We start from the raw sequence: 25,859 nt of genomic DNA, 5'->3' as shown, positions 1-25,859 counted from the left end.
CATTATTTTGTAAGATTTATATAAGACGATGTACATTGTTCAAACATAATACCAATTAAAATAATGTAATACACAAATACAGCGTCCGTGGATTATAGAACTGTAAGTTGGTAATTTGAGTAAAATACCAAAACAGTTTGATTGAATAATTTTTGTTTTTTTTTTTTTTTTGTCATTGAAATAAAGAACAAAATATTAATAACATTAAATCTCGGTATGACTATTTACATGTATTTTGTTGAGTTATAAATCTAATATAATATATTAATATATATATATATGGGACGTCTAAATTTAGTATGTAAATAATTTACTATCATATATATTATTATATTAATCATTTTTTTAAATTTTATCATTTAAGTTATCAATGTATTTTCTTGTAACCATTTTTGGCCTTGTTAAACTGCCGTCTGGCGTAAATAACCTAATAGTAAAAATAATAAAAATGTGGTTTTATTTTAATAATATTTTTATAACCACGATAAAAACATATTTTCCAAAAAAATTAGAAGAAGTTCTTGATAATCTGCCATTCATAACATAAAAATAAAATATTTAAAATTAAAACCCAAAATAGTCATGACTCGTGATATTGAATCAAATTTACAACTTTCAGTACTAAACAAATTACGTATATTATTATTATTACTTACAACAAATATGTTAATATAGAGCTTTTTGTCGCTATAAGCTACCTACTTTGATGGCTGTATTTTGCAACGAAAAGCTATTTGTAAATCATGTTAAATGTATAAAACGTGCAAATAATGTAAACTCGACCACATTTGTTTATTATTGTTGAAATTGTATAAATTATTTACAGATCGTTAGCCGTCTAGACTCTTTTAAAATATTTGTTTTTTGTGGTACTATTATTAAAAGGTCCTAACTCGTTGTTATAGTTGACAATTAGTTCAAATAGTATTCGAATAGAGGTACTTGAACTCTGAAATGGATAGAACACACACAACCCATATTATATTCAACTAACTGATACAAATTAAAAAGTAAAAACAATACAGTAAGCAATAATTATTATTTTTACTAGCTCAGCTGTGCTCCCTACCTGAAGGTTTCTTTATTTTATGATTTATTAATAAAGTCGTTATGTTTATTATTATGAATACCTGTTAGTTATCTGTAAATGCGATTCCAATTTTGCCTGACGCACGTGAACTATGTAAAGTAATAATTATATAACGTGACATAAAAAATGTGACTTTTTTTAAAAAATAATTTACGAGCTAAACGAGTGAATGTAAAACCAGTCATTTTGTTGACAGATAATAATTATGGCTGAATGAAAGACGGGTGAGCACTATGCAGTGGTGCCAATAACCGACATCAGGTTGCACTGTCGCGCGTATCTATGTATAGACTGCTTCGTATGATTTTCCAGCCGATCGATGTAATAGGTAATATACGTGTCGGAGTTGTTCTCAAATTATTCCAGTAAAACGAGTTTTTTTTTTCGATTTCCGCAACGATGAATTTTTATTTTTCTGCGCGACATGCTCGTCTGCCGTTCGCCGTAACCCAGATCGGCTCAATAAATCCTACCTACCAACTTCCCCAAAAAGGTCCCCCCCCCCCCCGTCACGCGTATTATAATAATATATGCACACACAATACGCGCGATACACATCATAATATTATAGGTAGGTGTATACGAACATTATAACGCGGATATAGATACAGTAATAATAATATTAAATTCTCGCGCATAAAGGTTCTCCGATTCCACGCGCACCGTACCGAGAAAATAAAGTTTGTCGCTATCCGCGTATCACGTTTGGATAACATGCAAAACGTGTGCAACTGTGTAACCATAACCTCGGTCGTTAATGCGCGAAGCCCTGAACCACTGCCATCACGGAGAACTCTGGAAACTGATATTGTGTGTTCAAAGAAGTCGGCGGGAGCGTGCAGCTCGCGTAAATTATTATACGACTGTGCCGCCGCTGTTGGCACACGTCCGATGACGATTCCAGTTATACGGCAATTATTATTATTTCACACACGCGTGTGTGGAAAGTTAATTCGCATTATCGCCAAAACTTCTCGGCAACGCCTGTCGGCCGAAGTTTAAGAGGATCCCAGAGGGGGAGGGGGGGTAGAGATTCGCTTAACGATGACGATTATTGTCGCCTCCGTATCGGGACGTAACGCGCGCGTAACGTACAATATATTAATATGATATCGTACATGGCGTATATACGCCGTCATGACGTGTCTATCGCGTCGTTATAATATTATTATAATATTATTATCGTTTGTGTGTGTTTCGCAGCTTGCAACCGGACGTACCACGGCGAGGTCGGCAGGACGTACGAGCTGGAAGTCAGGCGACCCAGGGAAGACCGATTGCCGTTCTTGTGCTACTTGAACTTCACCGCGGCCGGCGGCAAGTACGGCGACATAATACAGGTAAACCGTTCGTTGGCGCGCACCTGCTCGCGACGATATCCGTCGGAGGCGTTAACTTGAGCTTTACATTTCACACCATGTCAATAAAGCACGACTGTAGGTTTTTACAATATATTATATAATGATAATAATCGTTATGCTTCAATACCGCAGAGCAGCGGTCTCAACCCTTTTTAAATCCGCGTACCACGTACACAGTTTGGAAATTTTCATGTACCACTTGATTAAACAAAGATTATTTTTTTGGGCTTTCCGCGTACCACTAGTGGTCCTCGTGCCAAAGGTTGAGAAACTCTGCTGTAGAGCAATACTACTCGTATAATATGAGGCACCCACGACCCACTTCGTGTGTGAGGTTAGGTTATATACATGGTTGATGTCGAAACGATTTCAGTCGGTCGGATGAGATAATATAATATGCAGTAGATAATCGACTATTGGATTTAAAACGTGATCGCATCGAAATCCCGACATGCATTGTACTGTTGTATACCATTCGTTCGGGATTAAACTCGTAATGTTGTTATTGTATTATATTGTTATACGATCGAGAAACGAATGGACAATATTGATATTAAACCGGAATTTAAGATTCTGCATGAATATAATACGTGCGGTCGATATCTACGCATCGTTTTAGTCTTCGTGACACGGACATAATATTTATTAAAATATTATTATTTCTATTTTATTATGTAGGTACATGTTATGTGCGTATCGCGTATAACATAATATTATTATCATACAACTTATCTCCCGATATACCCAACGTAAGTTATATTGCACAGAAGACACTATGAAAAATCGTGTTGTGCGCGTTATTCAAACGAAATATAAAAAAAAACACGACACAATTAAATGTATTTATGTATATAATATGTATATGAACTTAGAAAGATGATATTATATTGTGCAGTAAAAACTAGCTTCATAACGTTCGGGGGAAAGTTTGATTGAAAAAGTCATAAAACAACCGACCGAATACCGACTTCTTCTATGTATATTGTATACATATATAACAAAATCATAATAATAAATACAAAAACCATTTGTATCATACATGTACTTGGCATCGTATTTTATACAAAAATTAAATTAAAACAATAAAGAAAACACCATAATTGGAAAATGAAACAAAATGAAACTGCAAATTTCAATCTTATTCCTCCCTGAAGCATCGAAGTTTTTTTTAAGGAACTTTTACTCTGTGCCTCTACCTCGTGTAAACTTTGGTATTTTTTTTTTTTACGAACAATCAAAGTTGACTGAGTGTGCGATTATAAAAAGCAAAAACTTTTTCCTTCTACAAATAAACTCAGAAAATAACACGAGAAAAACTATATGACCAAAGTTCAGTTATTTACTAGACGCTGATTTTTATTTTTTTTTATGTAAAACTTGCTTACTTTCTTATGATAATGATAATACGAATAGAAAAAGAGAAAACATTTATCAAAACCAAAAATAATTTGTCATAAAAACTATGAATGAATTTTATTCTTTTTTTTTTTTTGTTCACATGGATGTAAACTAATTCTCCGGCTCCCAAATTACAAGAAGTATCAGTATTCAGTATATGGAATCAATAAAATAATCATATCTGTAAACATATAGAATATTATAACATTAAGTAATAATTAGTAGGTACCTACTTTTGCTAAAAAAATTTAATATTTATTTATAATCAACCACTATTAAAATTGAATTGCTCTCGAATATTTAAAAAGTATTTTAAATCAATTGTTTATTTTGTATAATTAGTCCACGCCTTAAATGCATACATAAATGTTTTTAATAATTTAACAAAGTTGAAAAAAAACATGAAAAACATTCATATTTTTTTAATCTTTTGTAAATAATAAGACTTCTAACATTATTAAATTAAGCAAAATTATTATGTAAAAACTAACTGTGAACACTACTAAAATATACCCCTTAAGTTTCCTTGTTAATCCATTATGGTTTTTAAAAACAACCTCAAGATATTTAAATTAATGGAATGCAAGAATATATAATAATCATTGTAAGTGTATTATTTACAAAAAAGGACCAATGTGAGACATTATCCCATTGATCTGAGACTGAGATCTCATTATTTTAATATATATCAACTAATTAGTTGAGGGTAAAATAAATATTCATCGATTTTATGGGGAAAAAATTCCATGTAATATACATAATAATATAGGTAATCATTATAAGTTATAACACTAATAATTAAATATTCAACAAAATTAAAGTCATTTTTTTTTTTTTAATAATGATGCTTTAAATTAAAACATAAACTGAAACCAAGATTATAATAAATATTGCATTGAACAAATAATTGTATGAGGTCATAAATATTTAATATTTTTCGTGAAATAATTGGTACCTATGGAATTATTTATTTATACAAATATTTATACATTATACCTACATGTTATTATTAATATCTGTATCTGCAGTGGGATTAAACTTTAATATATAAATTTAAAAATGGGACAATATTCTATTGTCAATCAAAAATTTGTTTTACTTTCATGTTTTTGAATTTAATATCCTCCTCGAATAAAAACAAAAATCTATTACAAGTTGTTAGAAATATATGCTTTAAAAACCACAAAAGACTTAAAAAAAACACGCAATTAAAAATTCTGAAAACAAACAAATTAAAAATATAAACTATTATGGTAAAAATATATTTTAATAAACTTGAATCGAAATTATGACGTTTTTTCTTATACTTATTATTGTCATGACCTTCATGTTTAAATTATTAAAAATACAGTAAAATAGATTTGAAGAATATATTATGTGAAAAATCTAATATACAAAACTACGCAAATTGTATTTTCCTATGTGTAGTATCAGAGACAGAACTAGGGGGATGTAGTCAGGGATTGATTCCCGGGCGTATAATTTTCATTGGCTCAATTAATCAATCAACGTATTATTATATATACAGGCCAATTAGGTATTAAACTGTTTTTCTATTTAGGTACTTATGTTTACAAAAAAGTTTAAGTAATTAATAATTATTATATCGTATAATATTATATTATCGGTTGTTTTATTTAAAAATACGTCTCTGGCTCGAATTATTTGTTGTGTATGATGATTAAGAATTTCCGGGACAATCAAGTCCCACCTGCTTGTATACATTATGCTCCAGAATTAATTTAAGAAACATTTTGACTTTACTTAATTTCTTGAACAGAGTAACAAAAAAAAACTCGTATATTATGCAATGAATTCACTTTGGTTTCGATTTTAATGATTCCGATATTACGCAGTAATTTTAAATACTATTGAAATACATTTTTAATTAATCATAAACGTTATTAACTCTGTTAAACACTCGTCGAACAAGTATTCCATTATTGTGATAGCTGACACTTTGACTTTGGCTTTAGATTGCTTTTATATGTAATTCGCATTGTGTTTTTTCTAGTCATATGTATATTACGGAATTTAGTACTTTAACACACATATAATAATAATATGTGTTCGTCCATTTTGAATATAGAGGAGTTAAATTCGTTTTAATGTTTTTAACTGAAAATGTAATATACAAAGAACAAAGATAAATATCACAAAATAGCGTGTTTGTGATTTTTTTACACATGGACCGCTGGCAAAAATTGTAATTATATATAATATATATATTATAATATTATGTATGAATGTATGTATTTCAGTTGTCTGTTATGAATTATTCAATCGGTACCTGCAGCATACAATGAAATGTACTCATATCTGGATTATATTTACACAGAATTTCGGTCTTTTTACTTCATTTTTTCCTATGAAAAAAAAAAACAAGACAAAACAAAAACCTATGTAAAAATATATCCTTTATGTAGAGTAGTATCAAAAGGACATAAATGTATTATGCATAAACGGATGAAGTACTTTTTAAATTCTTTAATGGTCCTTACGTCCAGACGCGCAACACTCGAGTCGTTCTCTTTTTACAGATTTAAGTACTTCTCGCGATTTTGGAGCGTCCGTTACTTTACGCTGGTTAAAACCAAGTTTAATACGATGGGTAAAATTATGTTTTTACAACATATTATTATATGTTTCATTAAAATAATGAGCAAAATTAAAACGAACGCAGATGGTAAATACTAAATTATAAATACCAAACGCTAGTATTTGAGTAGGATACGCCATATTTGAACACACACACACACACACATGGGTATACGGTTTTCAATAATATCGTTGCATATTATATTGATACCTAGTCTTGACTTTTAGAATAAGCCATTTTAATACACAATATTATTTGTAGTGCAGCAGCCACTATTATACTACCTATCTTCAATACTGTTCTGCCGGTTTCAAGTATACTCATTCACTGTATGGTTTCATTATATCAAAATAATGAAAACCCAATTCAAACTTGAATATTATTACCTGCAGCTATGTTATTTCCTTGTAATTAGGTATACCTAACGTGCACGATGCTGTCTAATTTTGAATGGTATTAGTGAAGGGTAATAATGTTAACCACTTTAACTAACATCATATTATGTTACACCGCCGTTATACCATAATTATATATCGTTGAAGAGCAGATAAAAATGTATATTAGTATATTCTACTTTAATATTAAATATAGCATATGAATAATAAATTACAATTGTTGAACTACTATAATATGATGTTGTACAATATTATAGTATTACGATTATAATATGATTATATCTCATTTTTTTTTCTGATTGAAATATTATTAGTAAACATAAAAAACAATTAAAAATTATAAGCAGTTGAATCAATTATAACTTAACACATTTAGTGAGTTTTAGTTTTATTCTCAATTTACAAGTTTAAATAGGTATACAGTTTGTAATAAATTTAGTCTATTTACCTACCTTAGTAATTGCATACGTATATCCTAACTATCGTTTCATACAAATCATATTATATTTTAAGAAACTTCGATGTTTCAAAATTCAACTAAAACCTCAGAGTAGGTAGTTAACGTAATATTTAAACAAGAGTAGTCGACTGTATACCGCGGAGAACCTATTTTAATATAATATTACCTTCTACCTAAATAGGAATTATTGATGGTTGTACCACTTGTACGGGAAAACATGATGAACATAACCAATGATTTTATGGATTTATGTAAATCCAGACAAACAGATAGAACAGCCTTATATACTAATGCTCTTATTGAAGGTTCATAACCGAATTTATTATTACCAAAGCTACGGATGTTAATTCAATTTTGTATTTGTATTTGTATTTGTATTACCAATGTTCCAAAATATTATTACCTAGCGCCTAGCTGCTGTGATTACCCAGTCCCGTTTGTCACTCGGTTGCTCAATCAGACAAATTCGTAATGCAAATAACCGTTTCCACGAATAAAAAAAAAACTCGAAACTGACATTAATTTACTATGTGCAGTATATACTATATAATATAATAGTATATCTATACATATATATAGTGTCTGATGGTTTTCTTTTTATAGGAATAATGTTGGCAAAAAAGCAAACGATTTTGAGTATTAAATTCCAATTAAACTGAATATATTATATATATTTTCAGTTTTCCTAAACTTAGAATTCAGTTTAATTTAATTTTATGGCTGTAATTATGTCAAATTAAATTACGCTTGTTTCCAAAATATTGCCTATTTAATTTTATCGCGACTGAGATAATAATATAACGACCGGATTCGATTGAATATTTATATACTGTTTAACGAATCTTTAGCGATTAGTCTAAAATCTAAATTAATTTTTGAAACATTAATGTAGGTAAATTAGCATTATTATGAAACGAACCGGGACAGTCTGCAGCCGCATAATATGGGTACCGATTTCGTCGTGGAATTAATATTATATGTCGACTGTGCGTTACTTATTCAAAAACATATATAATATGTATACCAATGTCGATAAAATATGATTTATAATAATGCAGCAAATACCTAGTGAAACTCTAGATGCACAATAATAATATTACAAACAATATATTATATATTTATATATACATAATATAAATAGTGTTGGTAAATAGTGTTAAACGCGTTACTGCAGTCTTACGATTTCAACCCCTTTACGTATAATAATTTTATTTTTAACACCTAATTATAAAATATATATTAATAATATTTCAGTTGACGTTTGACACGTTCACCGTGGGCAGATTCGTTTCGTACACGTTGGACGGATGTCCAGATGGGTACATGTCCATCAGAGAGTCTCAATTGCCAGACACCGGCGGTCAGTGGTGTGGTAGTGCATGGGGCTTTACGGTTTACTACAGTGAAACCCGGTCGATAAATCTGACTCTCACACTATCCAAACTCTCCGAACAGGTAAGAACCCTTATAAATCATTTATCAATACGGAAGTCGTGCGGAATCAAATTAAAAACTTTTTTTTTTTATGAAAAACAGAAACATAACTTCGTGTTATAGACAGCGTATTAGCGAAATATATATTATACTGCACACACACATACATAATATATATATATATATATATTATATAGACGTATGTCGTGAAAACACTCGGGTGAAGATTTATTCGTTCCGTAATTCAAAGCGAACGCCGCTATAATAATATTTAGTCCTACCGAGATATAAATCGCCCTAATATCATGCAGATGTATACATTAGAGTTTTGTACTACGATAAATACGATAATACGTTATTGAAATATTATAATGTTATGTCTACAGGGCATCGGTTACAATTTCGATTTCAAATTATCGTACAAATATTTGAAAAAGAGCGACGCACACCTCCGGTACGGAAATAGTACCTTCCAGACGTGGCGAGGACAGATGATAACAGGAAGCTACTGCGACAGGATCCTCGATCAGTGCGACCGTAAACTGTGCAGAGTCCAGTCGCCCAATTTCCCGGGAGCTTATCCCAGAAACGTCACTTGCTATTATAGGATAGAACAGAGAACGGCCCCGAAGTCTAAGCGCGCCCTGATCGTAGTCAGACAGCCAAATGCCCACAAAATTCATATTAAAGACCAAGTCATAAACTACGATCGAAGTCAACGTACACTCAGGTATGTCTATGAATCTATTTTATGTATGTTTACGAAATCGTTAGTTGAAAACGATTTTATTCGAACTCCGAATATGGAATACAAAAAGGGATCGTAAAAAAATATTAAAAAATCAGATACTGCAGTAGTTTTGATTGAGCTTTTAATAGTGTAGAATAATATATGACACCGAAACATTCATAATATAACAAAAAACTTCCATTTAACAAAATGTTCTATTGTTAAGTAACAAACCAAATAGCACATTAATTTAATTATATTTAACGAATTCCTCTATAATATGAATTTTTTTTTATTGAGACTTCGTAATATTATGTAAGTTTCACTGTATGTATATTATAATACAAGTCGTATTGGCGTATTGCTCAACTCTGTCATAAACAAACAAAGTACAAACTACAAACGTATACAACATACATCACAGACTATTAGAAAAATTCGCAGTAAAAACCGGACAGTTGGTGCTACGAGTGTATTCCTCTCTCTCCACTTAGTTTCAGTGATCAGAAGTTTGGTCGGTCTTATTTCCCCATATGTTTATTAGGATATCGAGACCCGTTTCATTGATGTTATTTGCTTTTCGATATTGAACCAGTAGTTTTGAAAATTATCCCAAACAAACATATAGACGGACTTTATTTTAGATTTCTACCTAAATATAATTATATATTATATATCATAGTATAGTATTACTATATTAATTTTGAACTATAAAGGTATAACATAATATACACTCTGCTTCACTTCCTCGCAAAACAATACCAACCAACCAACAACAACACTTTAAAATACACGTTGCAAAAAATATCTCACTCCGATGTATTTTAATACAATTCTGTAATACGCACACACACATTTATTTATTACATAAGACGTAAGAACCACCGTATTAGCTCGATATATAAGTAATATACCATTTTGGCTCGCCAAAAAGTCAAACAATGAGTAAGAGTCGAGTGAACTTAATAAATTAGGCTAATGTATTTTTAATGGAACGTTTCTCGATTGTTGTTCAAGAGCAAATTCCATTATTCCCGGTCTCTATAATAATGTAAAAGTCACATTTAAATCTCGCATTGTTTCCCGAACAAATAACGTGGCATGCCAATTGAACGGGATCTAAGAAAAATAAAAATCATTTACAGTCGTCCGTTCGCCCGAACAGTCCCGCCCTCCGATACATTGCATCATCGTGTCTCGTGTTATTATTTTGTTTTTCACTTCCGTTCAATATATATAATAAATCCTTTGGAAGGCGTCGGAAAAACGCCATTTCGTCACGTTGGCGACGAACCTACGTAAATGATTCCGGCTGATATCCCACAAACAACAAATAAACATTTCGGTCGATTACCCTCCGAAAACGCGCGCTGACCAAGTCGAGCAAACCTGAGAAGCGAAATGGCGCGTGCAAATTAACAAAGACAAATCTACACGTGTAACGTCCGAAAACATTATAAAATAGCAAAAGTGTGTTGGCATAAAGCAACGCCGAATAATGGCGGTCCATTATTGTGGTCTGGACTAGAAGAAAATGTCCGGTTTCCGGTCAGGCTGGGATATAATCATTTTGTTTTTGTTTTTTTATACTATTACAATATAGACGACATTTTGTATAATATGGAGACTGTTGGGCAGGTGTTTCGTTACCTACTTTAACAGGAGCTCAAGTTCATTTGTCGTCATGATTTATCGGAAGACTCCTTGAGGTCATGCACTGCAGATATTCAAAAGAACACATAATTTATCGTATAATCATATAAGTGTATAGGGAAAGTCAAGAATTGTGGAATATATTGTTGATACATTGTATTATCTTTAAACATGATATAATCCCAAAATTTATCTTTGGTCCTGGATGGGTTAATGGTGTTCTGACAGTCATTTACCCATCGTCTACAACACTGCAGCAGTTGAGTAGATTTCCGTCGTATAACATTATGAGACCACCGCATAATTCATTATGATATCGCGCGAGGAGTAATATAGAATATGAAATCGAAATACACTGTCGTTTTTGAAATTTTTTTTAAAACGCTCATAGAAGTCGTTGCCGGACGACGATGATCAACATCACGCGTTTGTTTTGGACTATCCTGAGATCCGGCGACTGTGAGCAGTCAACAAACATACTTCATAATATTATACCTAACCCGACCTAATACGATACCATATACCATATATCATACCGCGGTACGCACCATGAGCGTTTTGATGTTCTTTAACAACGGTGACGAAGAGAGTTGGCCGTCAGACGAGGCGATTGAGCGGTACAGAAATCAGAACGCCGGCGACGGACGTGCCGTGAAAGTTTTCGATTACCGGACGGGTCCGCCATCGATAGTGGACGCCGTTGACCGGGAATTCCGACTGTCGGGACACCACGGCCACGGCGTCCGGTTAGTGCTGACCGGTTACCGGGACCCGGCATTGGCCAGATGGTTATACCGGGAACGAGGGTTGCCCGTGAACGTGATATTCTCATCCGTGGACATAGCGGACGGCAGCGACTGGTCCGAATCGCTCTGGTCGGACGACGGCATCACCATGTCCGGGTGGAACTGCTCAGCCGGTATCGACGACAACGACGACGACCTTGACATAATCAGTCATGTGCTGCGATTCGTCAACGACTTGTGCTACGATTACCGGCGGTACGCACGCGGCCTACGCAACATACCCTCGGTGGCCACCGCCGAAGTGGACAGCACGCAGGACGGCGTGTACGCGTCCATCATGGACACTTTCGGCAAAGGTGTCCAGGCTGTCGAACCCGTTCTGGACGCCATCTTGGAACAGTTGTGCGGCGCGGCGCGTGCAGACTCAGCGGCGACAGACGACGGCCGGTGGACGTTGGCGTCCGGTGTGGTCGAAGAAGGTGACAGGGCGGCCGAAGACGCAGCTCGCTTGGTATCGTCCAGCTTTAACTGTTCCGCTGCGGCCGCGCTCGATTACACAAAACGGACTACCCGGGTGGCCGCGTCTTTCGCGTCCACGTTTTGGCACAAACATGCTAAAATCACTCCGACGCACACCGACCGCACACTGGCTGCGTGCTTGACCGAAAACCTCAGGGCCGTCGCCGACCCGGAACTCGCGGAGTTGTCGGCTGAACATTTTGATATGTGCCTGAACGCCAAGTTCATCGCCACCAGACGTTGGCGGTGGACAGTCGGCGGCGCATCGTCTGTGGCCGGGTCCGCGACGGCGGTCGGCCCGTCGTTGTTCCGGCCGGAAATCCGGCAACGCTGCGAACGGTTTTTGGCCGTGGATCATCTGCAGGACTTAATGGCCGCCGGCGATGACGTCGCCGGAAAACACTTCATAATTCGGAGTCATGTGGAACACTTGGAACCGCACGTCTTGCCCCAAAGACTGGTGGACTACGCGTCGACACACTTCGACTACGAAGTTCGATACTTTGCACTCACCGACAAGCTGGTGTTTAGATTCACGGATGGTGGACGCGGGCGTTTCGTCGAGCAGAGTCACTTGCACAGGTTTGCGGGGCCCACCAATTTCAAAGAGTTCCATAACGAGGCGTTTCGGACGATAGACTTTAAGAGGTTAGTGATGCCAGTAAAAGATATAAGCTCGCGGTTACCACGCCGTCCGTCATCATTTTAATATATTGTCATTGCATTCCGGCTGTTCCTCTTTCTGGTATAGTGGTAACTACGATGCTGGCCGTCCTTTAGCGATGACCGATCCGAACGTGTTTCGGTACCGGGCATTCGGTTACGTTGACGCGTCAGACTACGCGGTACACTACGTGTCGGTTACCGGCGATACCGAAATTCGGGCTGAAGTGTACGAGCTCCGCGACGACGACAGCGGAAGTTCGGTGTTAGCAGGTGAACAGCGGTACCGGATGAAAGTGGAATGTGGCGAGTTTTGGGTGACCATTCACAGCGCGATAACGGCGAGCAGTGGTGAACGGCAAACCGAGCTGACCGTCGGCCTGACCGACGGTACCGTGGTCGCGGTGACCCGGCTGCCCAGCGGCGATTTCGTCGTGACCCCGCGGAACGCGGACAGCCTCACGGACGACCACAGCCAACGATACGTGTGGCCAGATGGCCGGCCGGTGTTTGAGTTTTTTGACGACGTGGTCACCGTAATCTCGGCTGACGGCACATGTACGTCCGCTGACTTCGGGCAAGCCGATCACTTTGTGTGCGTGACGTACCTGTCAGACGGTGCCAAAGTCCGGATGACGATGACCAGGCCAGTCGTACAGTTTTGCCAGGGCTCCGAGTCCGGAGAACCAGTGACCGACGACAAGTACTTAGTATGCCGCAGGGACCTGTCCGGTTACGAGTTCGTCAACCACCACAAGTCGCGGCGGACAGTCTGTCAAGTGCGCGAGGGTTCCGACCATGAGACGCCATGGCCGGTGACAGTGGTGAGAACACTTACCCAAAACCGGTTCGACGACCGAATGGCTGAGTTGGTGGACAAGGCTCTGGCCGACCACCTGATAACCATTAAAACGTTGGCTGATAGGTTGAACGCCGTACTTCCGGTCAACGATGACGACGTTGACGACGAACTAGATGAACTCGACGAACTTAACGGAGAAACCTCTCTCGTCTCTCATCCCTCCGTAAACATGTGATTACGCAAGACCACTACTCGTTGGCACAACAAACACTGACTTGAAATTTCAAATTTACCCCCAAAATGATTATTTTTTCAATTCGATCGTATAACGTGTTTATGGTTTCGATAACCATCTGAAGAGCTGTTGAACTACATTGGTACATTTGGTCGAAACTTAACCGATCAGTATTTGCTTTGTCATCGTTTTCCGGGTTATCAATAATTTTTAGAAAGCTGCATGAGAAGTTCTAAATTAACTAAAATACCGTCCGTAATCAATTTCCAATTTAAAAGTTAGTCCATGATATTCTTATGAATGCCTCCAGATAAAACATGTTTGTTCTGAGTTATCTATGACTTCCATTGCTCACTCTAAGTCTAAAATATAATATTGCTATGACTTATAAGGATTTCAAATTTGCGTACCTGTGTTTATTGTTTTCTAAAAAACATAATACTATGCAATGCGTAATTAAAATAAATGATCGCGATATTTAATTTAAAAGTAGGTATAATTTTATACAACAATAAATAATAATCATTGTGTGTAGCTTGTTTACAATTCACCGACATTATTTACGTTTTAAATTTTTTTAAAACAATTAAAACGCAATTAAATATTACGTAATATTATATCGTTTTAATAATTATTATCAAAAAAAAAAAAATACTTCATGTTACCCATATTTGCCTATTTGCATGCATTTATCCTCGCATATTCACTATTTTTTTTTCCAAATTGGCTTTACGCTCTTTATCATAATAATAACGTACCTATTGTCAAACGTTATTGACGTCGGTCAAAAGTACAGTTTATTGATTTATAATGCCGTTTTTATCGTTATTGTTAATTTTTGTAAACGCTTAATTAGCATAAACGAACTACTTAACAAGAAAGGTAAACAACTCGGTCGGCATTATTTATGAACACTGCACTGAACGTTATTGTTAACCGACGAAGCCCCTTAATGACTGCCGAGGGAACGAGCGAAAACAAAGATTCTCGCATTAAAACGAATAAGGCGATTATATCATAAATCACGTCGATGGCCAAAGATTTCTCGAAAGTATAATTTTTCTTTCTCTCTGGACGGTGAAAACTTTGCAAATGTGTTTCAATAAAAATGTGTCCAAACACGACTTTTACCACTTTCTAATACATTTTTCCCTAGGATAACTAAACTGTTCGAATAAGCATTAATCTGACGCCTGGGACGTTTAAATCACTTTGTGTGTGGAAAAAAGAATCATTAAATACAAACTGTGTTTTGTATTTCCTGAATGTTTTCATTGTGTGTATTTCACGTTAAGGATTTTTCCACGGAAAATCGTACAAACGTTTTTGTAAAATTTTATGATGATATATAGTATATGTTATTTAAAAATCCTACTGTTCTACCACTTATAATATTTATAGTAAAATAGAAAAAAAAATTTATTTTGTTTTAATTTTAAAAAAAAACAATGAGAATTTATCATGAATAAAATGTCAAACAACAAAAAAACCTATCAATTGTTTATTTGATCAATGTTTTGCTTACACTTATATCTTTATTTATCAGACGCAAAAGACAGAAAACATAAGATATCGAAAACAAAGTTTTTAGTCTGTTAACTTATTGCTTTATTTAGTTATATTTTAAAAACGATTTATAATGGCCATATTTTATGTGCGAGCTGTTATAGTACCTCCCAGGGACAATAAGTTACGTACATAAGTCATAACTTCAACATTTTTTAGAAAATATAATTTTTGTGACACCGATATATTATATATATAATATATATACGCGTGACCAGAGATACAGTGAACTAATAATATAACGCAAACAAAAACTTGTAATTTTATTAAAATATGTATATACATAAGACACTGTGTTTAACTTAATACAAATGTACTTAATGTAACAGAGTTTTAAAATTTAAAAAAAGTTATCACAAGACAATGTTATCAAAGTGTTCGCGTGACAAGATAAAAGTTTAATACTTGTTTTAAGATTGAGTGTATAGATATAATGGCTATTATCACGATTTATATTCGCGGAGCTTTTTATTTTTCATTATAAGTTATAGGTAGGTACGTAATAAATACATGGAACTCACAATGATATATACAACCACGTGGGTTATTTGTGTTTTTTTTTCTGCATGAAACGGCGTAACTATACGTGATGATGTGGTATTATAAAAGTGTTTTTCTGTTCGTCGCTATCGTTGGAATATTTGGTATTAATAACACTTTAAAGACGATATTTTTTGTTTAAAATTTAAATTATTTTAAGACGCGCGCAGTTTTGGCGGGACGATGACGACGGCGACAAAATTAAACGGCGTCCACTTGAAAGTTTCAAATTATTTAGTTGATTATAATATAATGTTAAAATATCGATATTATTGGCACATTTGTGACTAATATTAATAAAGTTTGTTTTTAGAAATTCGAAGTTTTAATAACAACAATATAACGACGATGGGCGCGATGGAAATAATAATAATAACGAACTGCACGAGAGTCGACGCGCACTCTCTACTCCCACACCCCTTATATCGATTAGGATGAAAAAATAAATTAGATAACAACAGAAATCGGCCAACAGCATATTATCATTATTATTATACATAACCCATCATAAACTATTATTATTGTTGTTGTAGTCAGGGGTCCCGCGTGGATCGCGACAATGGCGTAATAAATTAACGTTTGTCGTTTCGCGTTAATCAACGCGTTTTGACATGACGTCGCGGCGTTACAGGGTGACTGCATTATTAGGACAATAATAATAATAATATATTCATCAATACTCACGAGCTTGTGTGTGTGCGTTTACATAAATTGCATACTATACAGGCCACAAGGTGATTTTTTAAGCATGCTCACCACTTTTTTATGCTTAAGTTATGCATACATTCAATACAAGTTTTGATTTTTGTAACTATAAAATACACATGTACACCATATTTCTAAATACTTGAGATTTTTTGTACCACTTAAGAATAATCCTAGGACAGTATAAACTTCTGTTTTTCAAATACCAACACCCACCTTTTCACTTTTAATTATATAGCACCCCACTCATGAAACATTTGCACATACCAAACCTCCCCGGCAATCTCTGACGCAGGCTAAAAATAACATGGTATGTTGTCCTTCTATAATACCGTACCTGAATAACCACTGAATACCTATAGTAAGTAATAAAATCGTAGTGTCACTATTTCCACGCTATATAGGTATGTAATTTATCAAATATTCTTATTATGCATTTTCTGTGTACCTAGATAGTGTATCTCAATAATATATAAGTTTAAATAACTTATATTTAATTTTTTTTTTTAAATTCTCGTGTATCTAAATCAAAATTTGAACGAATAGTTTTTAAGCTTAATAACTTTGTATACCAAAGATAATATTATGTCTATGACAGTGGCTTAAGTAAATATTTTAAAATGTTAGTAATTAATTTCGATGTATTAATATAAATGATTTATCCGATAACTGATACAAGAATAATAAATATACTACACCTACTATTACATTAAGTTTATATTTTTTTAAAACCATTTTACTATCCTCAGTAAGTATAAGCATTATAGTAACTCAGAAACAACTCATTAAAATTTTGATTTAGATTAATTAACATTTTCTAGAAAATCATCTGACAAATAATTTTCAGTAAGAAACGGAGGTCCTCATTTGAAAAATAGAATTTCGTATCACCACACAACACTCCTTAAGTAATACAAAAAATATCAGGAATTTGAAAATATTAGTATGGTCTTTAGGCACTGAACTTAAAAATTCTAAGAAACATAGTTCGAATAAAATATGTACTTCTAAAGGAGAAAATGGGGGTAAGTGTGTTTAAAAAAATCACCCCGTACATGCGTACGGAACAACATTGTTGTATCGACGTAATACAACCTAACAATTCGGACTTTTTTGATTCCTCTGCTGCAGGGTTTGGGACCAGTGCAACGTGATTCAAGACTATTTGACTGTGTACGACGGCTCGTTGGCCACGGACCCAGTACTGGTGAGGTTGTGCGGCGGTGACGCGGTACCGGATATCGTCAGTTCCGGGCCCAATATGCTGTTGGAATTCCACACTTCCGCGTTCGACAACCCGTTCCATCCGGTGCCGCTCAGCTACTTGCCAGGATTTGAATTGGACGTGGAGGTAATTATAGTTTTACATGTAATGTATATTATTTGTTATACTATTATATCATAATCAATATTATCTTTGCTATTACGACAGCGCGGCGTGGCACGACTCGCATAACCAAAACTGTATTTTTCACATTTCACATTAGGTACTTATATTCTTTTAGTAAACAATCGAGTTTTTTAATATCGTCGGTCATGAATTTTTATACTAGTTAACGATGAAAACGTGACGTCGAATGCCGATAAATGATAAACTATATACGATTTTTATGAGAAAAATGTTTTCTCGTGTGACATTGTCACAAATTGTTTTTGTTAAATTATTTTCACTCTAAAAGCTCTGTGTGTTTCATATTTAATATTAAATAAAAACCAAAAAAACAATACGTTTTTATTAATCCATAATATATAATATATATCATACTTATATTATAATAATATATTTCATTGTTAAAAACAAAAACTATCAATAAATTGAATTATTATAATTTACTGTACTATTGGGTACTTATATAATTATTTTTCATTATTAAATTGTATGCTGCGACCTGTTTAAAAAATAAATCAATATTTTACTATTATTATACTATATTACACTGATGCGTTTTTTGTGACTTTTTCCTCGCGTCTTATTCTATATTAGTTTAATTTGACACATTATTATTTTATGCATATACAACTCCGGCTTCTTAATGCACCTATGTATATAAATTTAACACGGTACCTGTTTTCGTGACCTTTCAGATACTGTTTGTCGACAACAAATCTCCCAGCTACGCCAAAAACACCAGCCAGTGTGAATTCTTCATCAAACCGTTCAACAACACCAACTGGGGCCTGTTGGACAGCCCCAGGCACTCGTTGCCGCCAAACACGTCTTGCAAATACCACTTTCAGGGTTCCAGTCATCAGACGGTCTGGCTGTCTTTCATCAAGTACCATGCCGCCAGCACTGATCCAAACGCCTATCACCTGAGCAACGAATGTAACGCCAGACTCCGAATTTGGGACAAAATCGTATCGACAAAAACCAAAAAGGTCAGACCATCTCGATGACGTAAAAAACTGTAAATAATTTAACCAGCCATACCGGTCTCTGGATGGAAGGGGTTGGGGCATTTCGGGCTATAACTTATAATTCATACACGAGTAATTTAAATCGGATGGTGAAATAAAACTAATTGTATTCTCCGTAAATACTAGTTCCAATATCGTTCTATGATGATAAATACTGAATATTTTATTATAAAAATAATAATTATAGGTTTTGTTTGTTGATAATATTATACCTGCATATCGACATATCGTTCGTTTAATTTAAGTACCCACCTAATTTCGTTACAGCTATCTGTGCTCAAACTACACTCGAACAACATTCGGTGGGTACTTGTTCTATGGAGCCTTGCATTAATTTGGTTTCACGTTGTAGTGTTGTACAGTTAAAAATTATTTTCAATGAAAAACACATAAATGTCCCGTATTACATTAAATCCTAAATAAAGTTATGTTAGTATTAATATACGGTTCCATTTTTTAGAACTCGGTTGGAATGAGTAAAAAAAAACGTTTATGACATTTTTTATGTTATAACATGCACAAAAGAAAATCTGTTTATAATAATGGTACTTTAACGCTTAACAACATAAGTTTCTTTTTAGATTAGCCTTTATTGGTATCCCCATGGAGTTTCTAGAATTTATGCTTTATTATATGCTCAAAATGTCGAATATATTCATTTAGTATTCTTTCTTGGACGTAGGACATGGTACTGCATAATATTTTATTCAGCTACCTCGAACAAGGGTCGGTATTTAAAATATGTTTTACCGTGTACAAGGCGTGTAAGTGCATCTAATTTCGCTACCAACACATCATATTTTAATAAAATAATTATTTGACTACGTCGTCACGTATACAATATTGTATCACAGTATCATAACCGATATGGTTTTTTGATATAAAAGTTATGAAAATATGTTAAATATTCGCTTGAGTACCTTGATTTTTCAACCATGCATATCTGTTATCATTTACCTGGAAACAAATTTAATCAGTAAATAACTTTTCAATATATACGCAAGTATACGCATGGTATGCAGGGGAAACTACCAGTTATACATTTCGATTTGCAATGCTCCTGAGTAACTTTTCAAGTCTTTTATTAAATTAGCGCGTCTTGTAAGCATATACCGGTATCATGCTAATGACTTAAATTTTCTACCGAAGAGACATTTGTGAACTGTGATACTAATTACAATATAATAACCCCAGATACCTATATTATCATTTTGGCTGAGTACAATATGGTAATTTAATTCAAACTTTACTACAATATTTGCAATCATACAATAACAATACTGTTGTTGGAAATCTGTAAACACGGAATGATATAATATATAAATATATTATAATATGCACATTTAAAAGTAAACCCAATTATCGAACATTCTATTTTTTTATTTCTTTATAATAATGTTATGACGAATAATAATTAGACCACTACATAATAAGACATTTAAATTTAAGTTTTTAATTAAAAACAATTTATAATTTCATTTCTCGGCTAAAACCCCCCCTGAATTTCGCTTAGGAAATAACATACTTGATACAATAAACAATATTATTCAACGAAAAACATATCCAAAGGACCATTGATAAATACTTGCTAGTAGCTGCTGATTTAAATACACCTATAATAATAGGTACATGGAATAATAACAATACATAATTTAATTAATTTTATGACAATAAAACAATACATTAAAGACAATAGTATCTCTTTGAGTGTAGACCACATTTTTTTATAAAATCAACAATGGAATTGGTAACCATGTCACGATTGGTGGATGGGCACATAAAAGATACTCTATATATTTCCATATACATCGTATATAGAAACCTAAAACGATCGAACAATGTAGGTAGGTATACTAATAACAATAATAATATCGATTTTACACTGTGGGGTATTTCAAAAATAAATATTAATATTTCAAAAGCACATAAACTAAAATATGATGACAAAATCGATTGTCAACTGAACGAAGAAAAATAAAATCATTATTTTTATTAAAAACGTGTGTAGATACAACATGTTATTATAATATTATATAATTATAAATATAAAGATAACAATCAACATTAATAGAGTGGTGGGAAAATCAGACATTATACTAAACCGTTATTTTACATAATATGCAAAATTATTATAATTATTATAATACATAAGTTAATAAAATTATGTGTAGGTACATTGTGTTAATGTGTCAGTTGGCCGGCGCGTTGTATAGGCAATTCCGATACATATACGTGTAGGTGGCCGTCGAACTAAATCCAACGCTGTTATAACAGTGAACGAATATCATAATATGTTTTAGTGTTACGATGACGATAACATATCACAACTTACTAGGAGAGGTGTAGGCATGCAAACGACTTATCTGTTTAATATTCACGACAGCTGGAATTTCTCAGACTTATAATTGTATGCCAACGCCACTTGTTTTAGTCACGCCACAGTTAAGTCATCATTGCGACGTCGAACGAATAATAAATTGTAATAAAAACGTTTAATAATAACGTACTAAGAAGAATATTATTTATCCAATTCCTGTCTTAGCAGGATTTATCGTGTATATCAATAAAAAAAAACCATTTCGTTCGATCCGAATATGAATATTTCTTTTTCTAGGTTATTTTTTATTATTAAAATTACTCATGGAGTAATGTAATAATATTTGGTTTCGATTTTTTTTTCCAACAGTCCGAGCCGGTACTTATGGGCGAGTTCTGCAAGGAACAAGACCTACCGCGACTCTGCGACCACGCGTTACTCGGCAACGACACCAGGCACGTGCGGCCATGCGCGGCCGCGGAGTCGTACACGTCGTCGGCCGACGAGCTGACGGTGGAGATCTACCTGAAGCAGGGCTCGGTACTGTTCCCGCTGCAGTTTCTGTTGCGATACGAGTTCGTGGACCAGTCGGCGGAGCGGCGGCAGGGGCCCGGGGACGTGGGCCCGGCGGCGTGCAGCCGAACGTTCGCCTCCGGTTCCGGGTACTTCGGGTCGCCGAAAAACGTGTTCTTCTACGGGCGGGGCGGCCGCCGGAACCTGACATGCGTGTTCCGGTTCGTGCCTGGGTCGCCGGAAGAACGGGTTCGGGTGACCGTGTCCCGGATACACTCGGCCAGCACGGCGTGCGCGACGGAGAAGGATGCCCGGACGGACCGGTCGCGATGCGTGTACGGCGGCGGCAGCGGCGTGGACGCGGGCTCGGATGGCGTTGGCGGGTCCAGGGACGACGGGACTCAGGCCCGGGTTACGATCACGCACTACCCGTGGCCGGACATCGAGCTTCCGGTGGGGTGCGCGTGCTCGGGGCTACGTGAGCCGTTCTCGTTCGAATCGTATCCCGGTGCGGCCGTCCGCGTCGAGTTCGCCGTCCGCGACATGAACGTGACGCAGGACCACCGAGACTTTGGGTTCTCGGCCGAGTACGCGTTCGTCAAGGCGTCGCTGGCGGACAGGAACGCATGCCGAGACGCCCGCGAGCACCGGCACCTCCGCGGCCCGGGCGGCTTCATCGACCTGATCGGCGTGCCGTCAGCCGGTGGCCGGCGTCCGGCCGTGGGCGCAGGCGCTTGCGCTGACTTTCCTTGGCTTATCGGTCCGGCCACGGCCGACAGCAGCATGTTGCGCACCGGCGGCTTCGTGTACATGAAGTTGCGCGGCTACGAGATCCAGCGGTGGCGCACCAACTCGTTCATGTGCCCGACCCGGAACCGGGTGGTGGTGTACACCGGGGCGGGCGACGGGCCCAAAACCGCCCGGGTCATTTGCCCGTACGACACGGGGGCCAGCTATAACGCGCTCCGCGGCTCGTACGAGACGTTCTCGCCGGGCTGGGCCGAACCGCTGACCGGCGCCCAACAGCTGCAGCCCAACTCGAAGACGGTGGCCGTCGAATTCCTAAACCGTGAGTACGGTGCGTACGCCGTCACCTGGATGGAGGTGTCCAAAATGCCGCGCATCATGCCATCCACCAACGTGTACGCCATGTCGTCGAACGTTCACCCGGAATGCGCTTACAGGTCAGTCGCTATTTTTATTATTACGCGTATAAGAACTGTACCGAACTGTACTCTCCTTCACACTTAATTCACATTTGGGATTGACACGACCGCAGGACATGAACTTGGTGTGGTCAACAATTGTTTGTTTTTGTGTCCCATCGGGCATCGATCATTTTTCAATCCAATTTATACATTTATTATATTGTTAATTATTGAATACAATATAAATCAACAAGGCGAGTCTGTACGAATTGAGATTACGTTTTAATGTTTTAAGTCTTATTATTGTAATATAATGACGTAAATATATATACTTGTACACGTCCAGTGCAGTGCACAAAGTTGTGCATTTCATCTTATCTCCGTGTAGTAACTATAACCGCGTAAATATTGGTTTATTTTTGATCGCATATTGTGAACTTACGTACGGCCGTATTTTTTTCGTGTAAGAACTTACACGCGTAACCGTTTACATGTTTCATCTGGGTACTTTACCAAATGCCATAATATTAAATAAACACATTACAAAACTTGGATTTTGAGATCTCATCTGAAATCTCACTGAAAAGTCTAGTGAGATCTCGTTCTAGGCCTCAATAATCAGTATTTTCTCATTGATTTTAAAATGTACAATATTGCCATATTCAGTAGGTGTTTCAGGCTTGCAAATATCTTTATTAGTTTTTTTTTAATCAATATTTCTTTAAATTGACAAAACTGTGTTTATGTAAACGTATGAACAAAGTTTGATGAGGTATCATATAAGTACTCGTGGCGGTAAACGTGATAAGGACTAACCACGTTTCCCGAGCATTTCGATTGATTACTTCGATGAATTGTAATTATATTGTTGCGATGAGCATCGATTTGTGCACACGGTAATCGATTAAAAATATATATATATTAACAGAGTAATAAAGCCCTCTGTACGTACATAATATAATAATATATATATACCTAGTATACGCGCGTTTTGTTAGGTTTAAAATTAATTACTATTCCCCACTACACCGCCCATCACTCGGATTAGATGTGAATTTATTGTGTAATAATAATGCGATTATGCAAATGAAACGCCGTAATAGAATTTTTTTTTTGCTTTACAATATTACTATGCATAAAAGTATTCCAAGTATAATTTATAAAAAAAATAAAATAAAAGAGCTGTGACCTTAATGTTGTAAGTTTATATTATTTAAAGCAATTTCAGTAATACTATCATGTTCAACGAAATATAATCATCTCGTGGAAAAAAAAATAAAGTATAAGGGGTTAACTTGTGACTTTTATCTAACTTATTTATAATAATTATGTCTGTAAGTACTTACGATTCCAAGTCATTAAAATTAAATTTTCCACTATCCTCATTTTAAGTTACTTTTAACCTTTAAATTATATATTTGTTTATTAACTTTATACACTCTCATTACACTTTATCTCCTTCCAAAATGTAATCATGTAAACTTTTATACTACATATACCTACACATAGGTACCTATATTAATTTGTTTACCTATACTGAAGATGAAACGTTTTCACTCGAGTTTTTTACCGAAAAAAGTTGTGCACATGGTTTTTTAGAGATAGCAGAACCAATTTTCTGAGAATAATAGTTATAGTCACATATTTTATCTACCTAAAGTCGACTTACAATTTTTATATATAAAAAAAAAATAAAAACCCCTTTTTAAAAATAATTTAACACATTTTAAAACAAACAAAATATACTTTTACGATAAAAATACAACAATGAAATAGAACATCGCTCATAAATATAAAGAGTGTACCGGGTTGTTATCTTGATTATTCATTCATAAATCTACCTTGTATGTTGTTCAAGTATACAATATTCGTATCAAAATATTTTTGGAGTTGATATGTATTGATTATACCTAACTACCTAAATTGTACAATCTGAAAACATTATCACGGTCGATTTGTTTCGATTAAAAATAACTTTAACGGCAATGTGTACGACTCCTAAAATAATGTGATAACTTCTTTTTTGTCCTGTGTGGCATTTTAGATTCTGAGTGGAACGATGAATGTATTGATTTTACAATGATGTGTGTTTTTTTATTTTTTTATTTTTTTTTTTATTTTTTTTGTGTCTGTGTACACGATAAGTAGTCGAAATAATGCTACGATTTTCAACTTCAGTATCTTGTTCGATCAGAAAGTGAATATCGTTGGTGCATTGGGGAGGTCAAAATTTAAATTTCCCAGTGGTTTTCAAAAGCGCCGGGAAAAACAAAAGAAAAATTAAGGAAAAACGGGAATTTTTACGCAAAATCGATTTTTCACAAAATTGAATTTGGTTTTTGGTGTAACTTTAAAAAAAATTACCGTAGATACATGAAATTTTGACTGAATGTTTATCGTAGCATTTTCTATACACCATTTTCAAAATATTTTGATTTATTTTGAGCTCTTTACGGACTTTTTCATTTTCCATTTTTTTTTAGTTTTTTTTTTTTTAAATATCAATAAAATTTTATTTGTTGGATAAAAAAGCTTGAAAATTTAATAGAAGCTCCTAGTATATTGTT

At 35.1% G+C, this 25,859-nt stretch overlaps 2 protein-coding genes across 7 annotated transcripts in view; both read left to right on the top strand.

The window, feature by feature from the left end:
• LOC100159515 overlaps positions 1–25,859 on the top strand; it is a 383,802-nt gene that overhangs the window by 350,034 nt on the left and 7,909 nt on the right. For all 6 annotated transcript variants that reach the window (XM_029487770.1, XM_016801133.2, XM_029487768.1 and 3 more), the window contains 6 exons: positions 2,294–2,430; positions 8,558–8,758; positions 9,124–9,467; positions 18,028–18,247; positions 18,982–19,275; positions 22,001–23,328. In XM_029487770.1, coding sequence (XP_029343630.1) covers positions 2,294–2,430; positions 8,558–8,758; positions 9,124–9,467; positions 18,028–18,247; positions 18,982–19,275; positions 22,001–23,328 — 2,524 coding nt within the window. The remainder of the gene's footprint in view (positions 1–2,293; positions 2,431–8,557; positions 8,759–9,123; positions 9,468–18,027; positions 18,248–18,981; positions 19,276–22,000; positions 23,329–25,859) is intronic.
• LOC107882576 lies at positions 9,732–15,509 on the top strand. The gene is made up of 2 exons (XM_016801136.2): positions 9,732–13,033; positions 13,137–15,509. Exons 1-2 carry the CDS (start codon positions 11,670–11,672, stop codon positions 14,083–14,085), a joined length of 2,313 nt encoding a protein of 770 aa, XP_016656625.1. The 5' UTR covers positions 9,732–11,669; the 3' UTR covers positions 14,086–15,509.

Source organism: Acyrthosiphon pisum, chromosome A1, assembly GCF_005508785.2.
Source record: "Acyrthosiphon pisum isolate AL4f chromosome A1, pea_aphid_22Mar2018_4r6ur, whole genome shotgun sequence".
In the NCBI taxonomy this organism is placed as follows: Eukaryota; Metazoa; Arthropoda; class Insecta; order Hemiptera; family Aphididae; genus Acyrthosiphon; species Acyrthosiphon pisum.
Note: the sequence above shows the minus strand (reverse complement) of the source record. Positions and strands in the feature narration are given on the sequence as shown.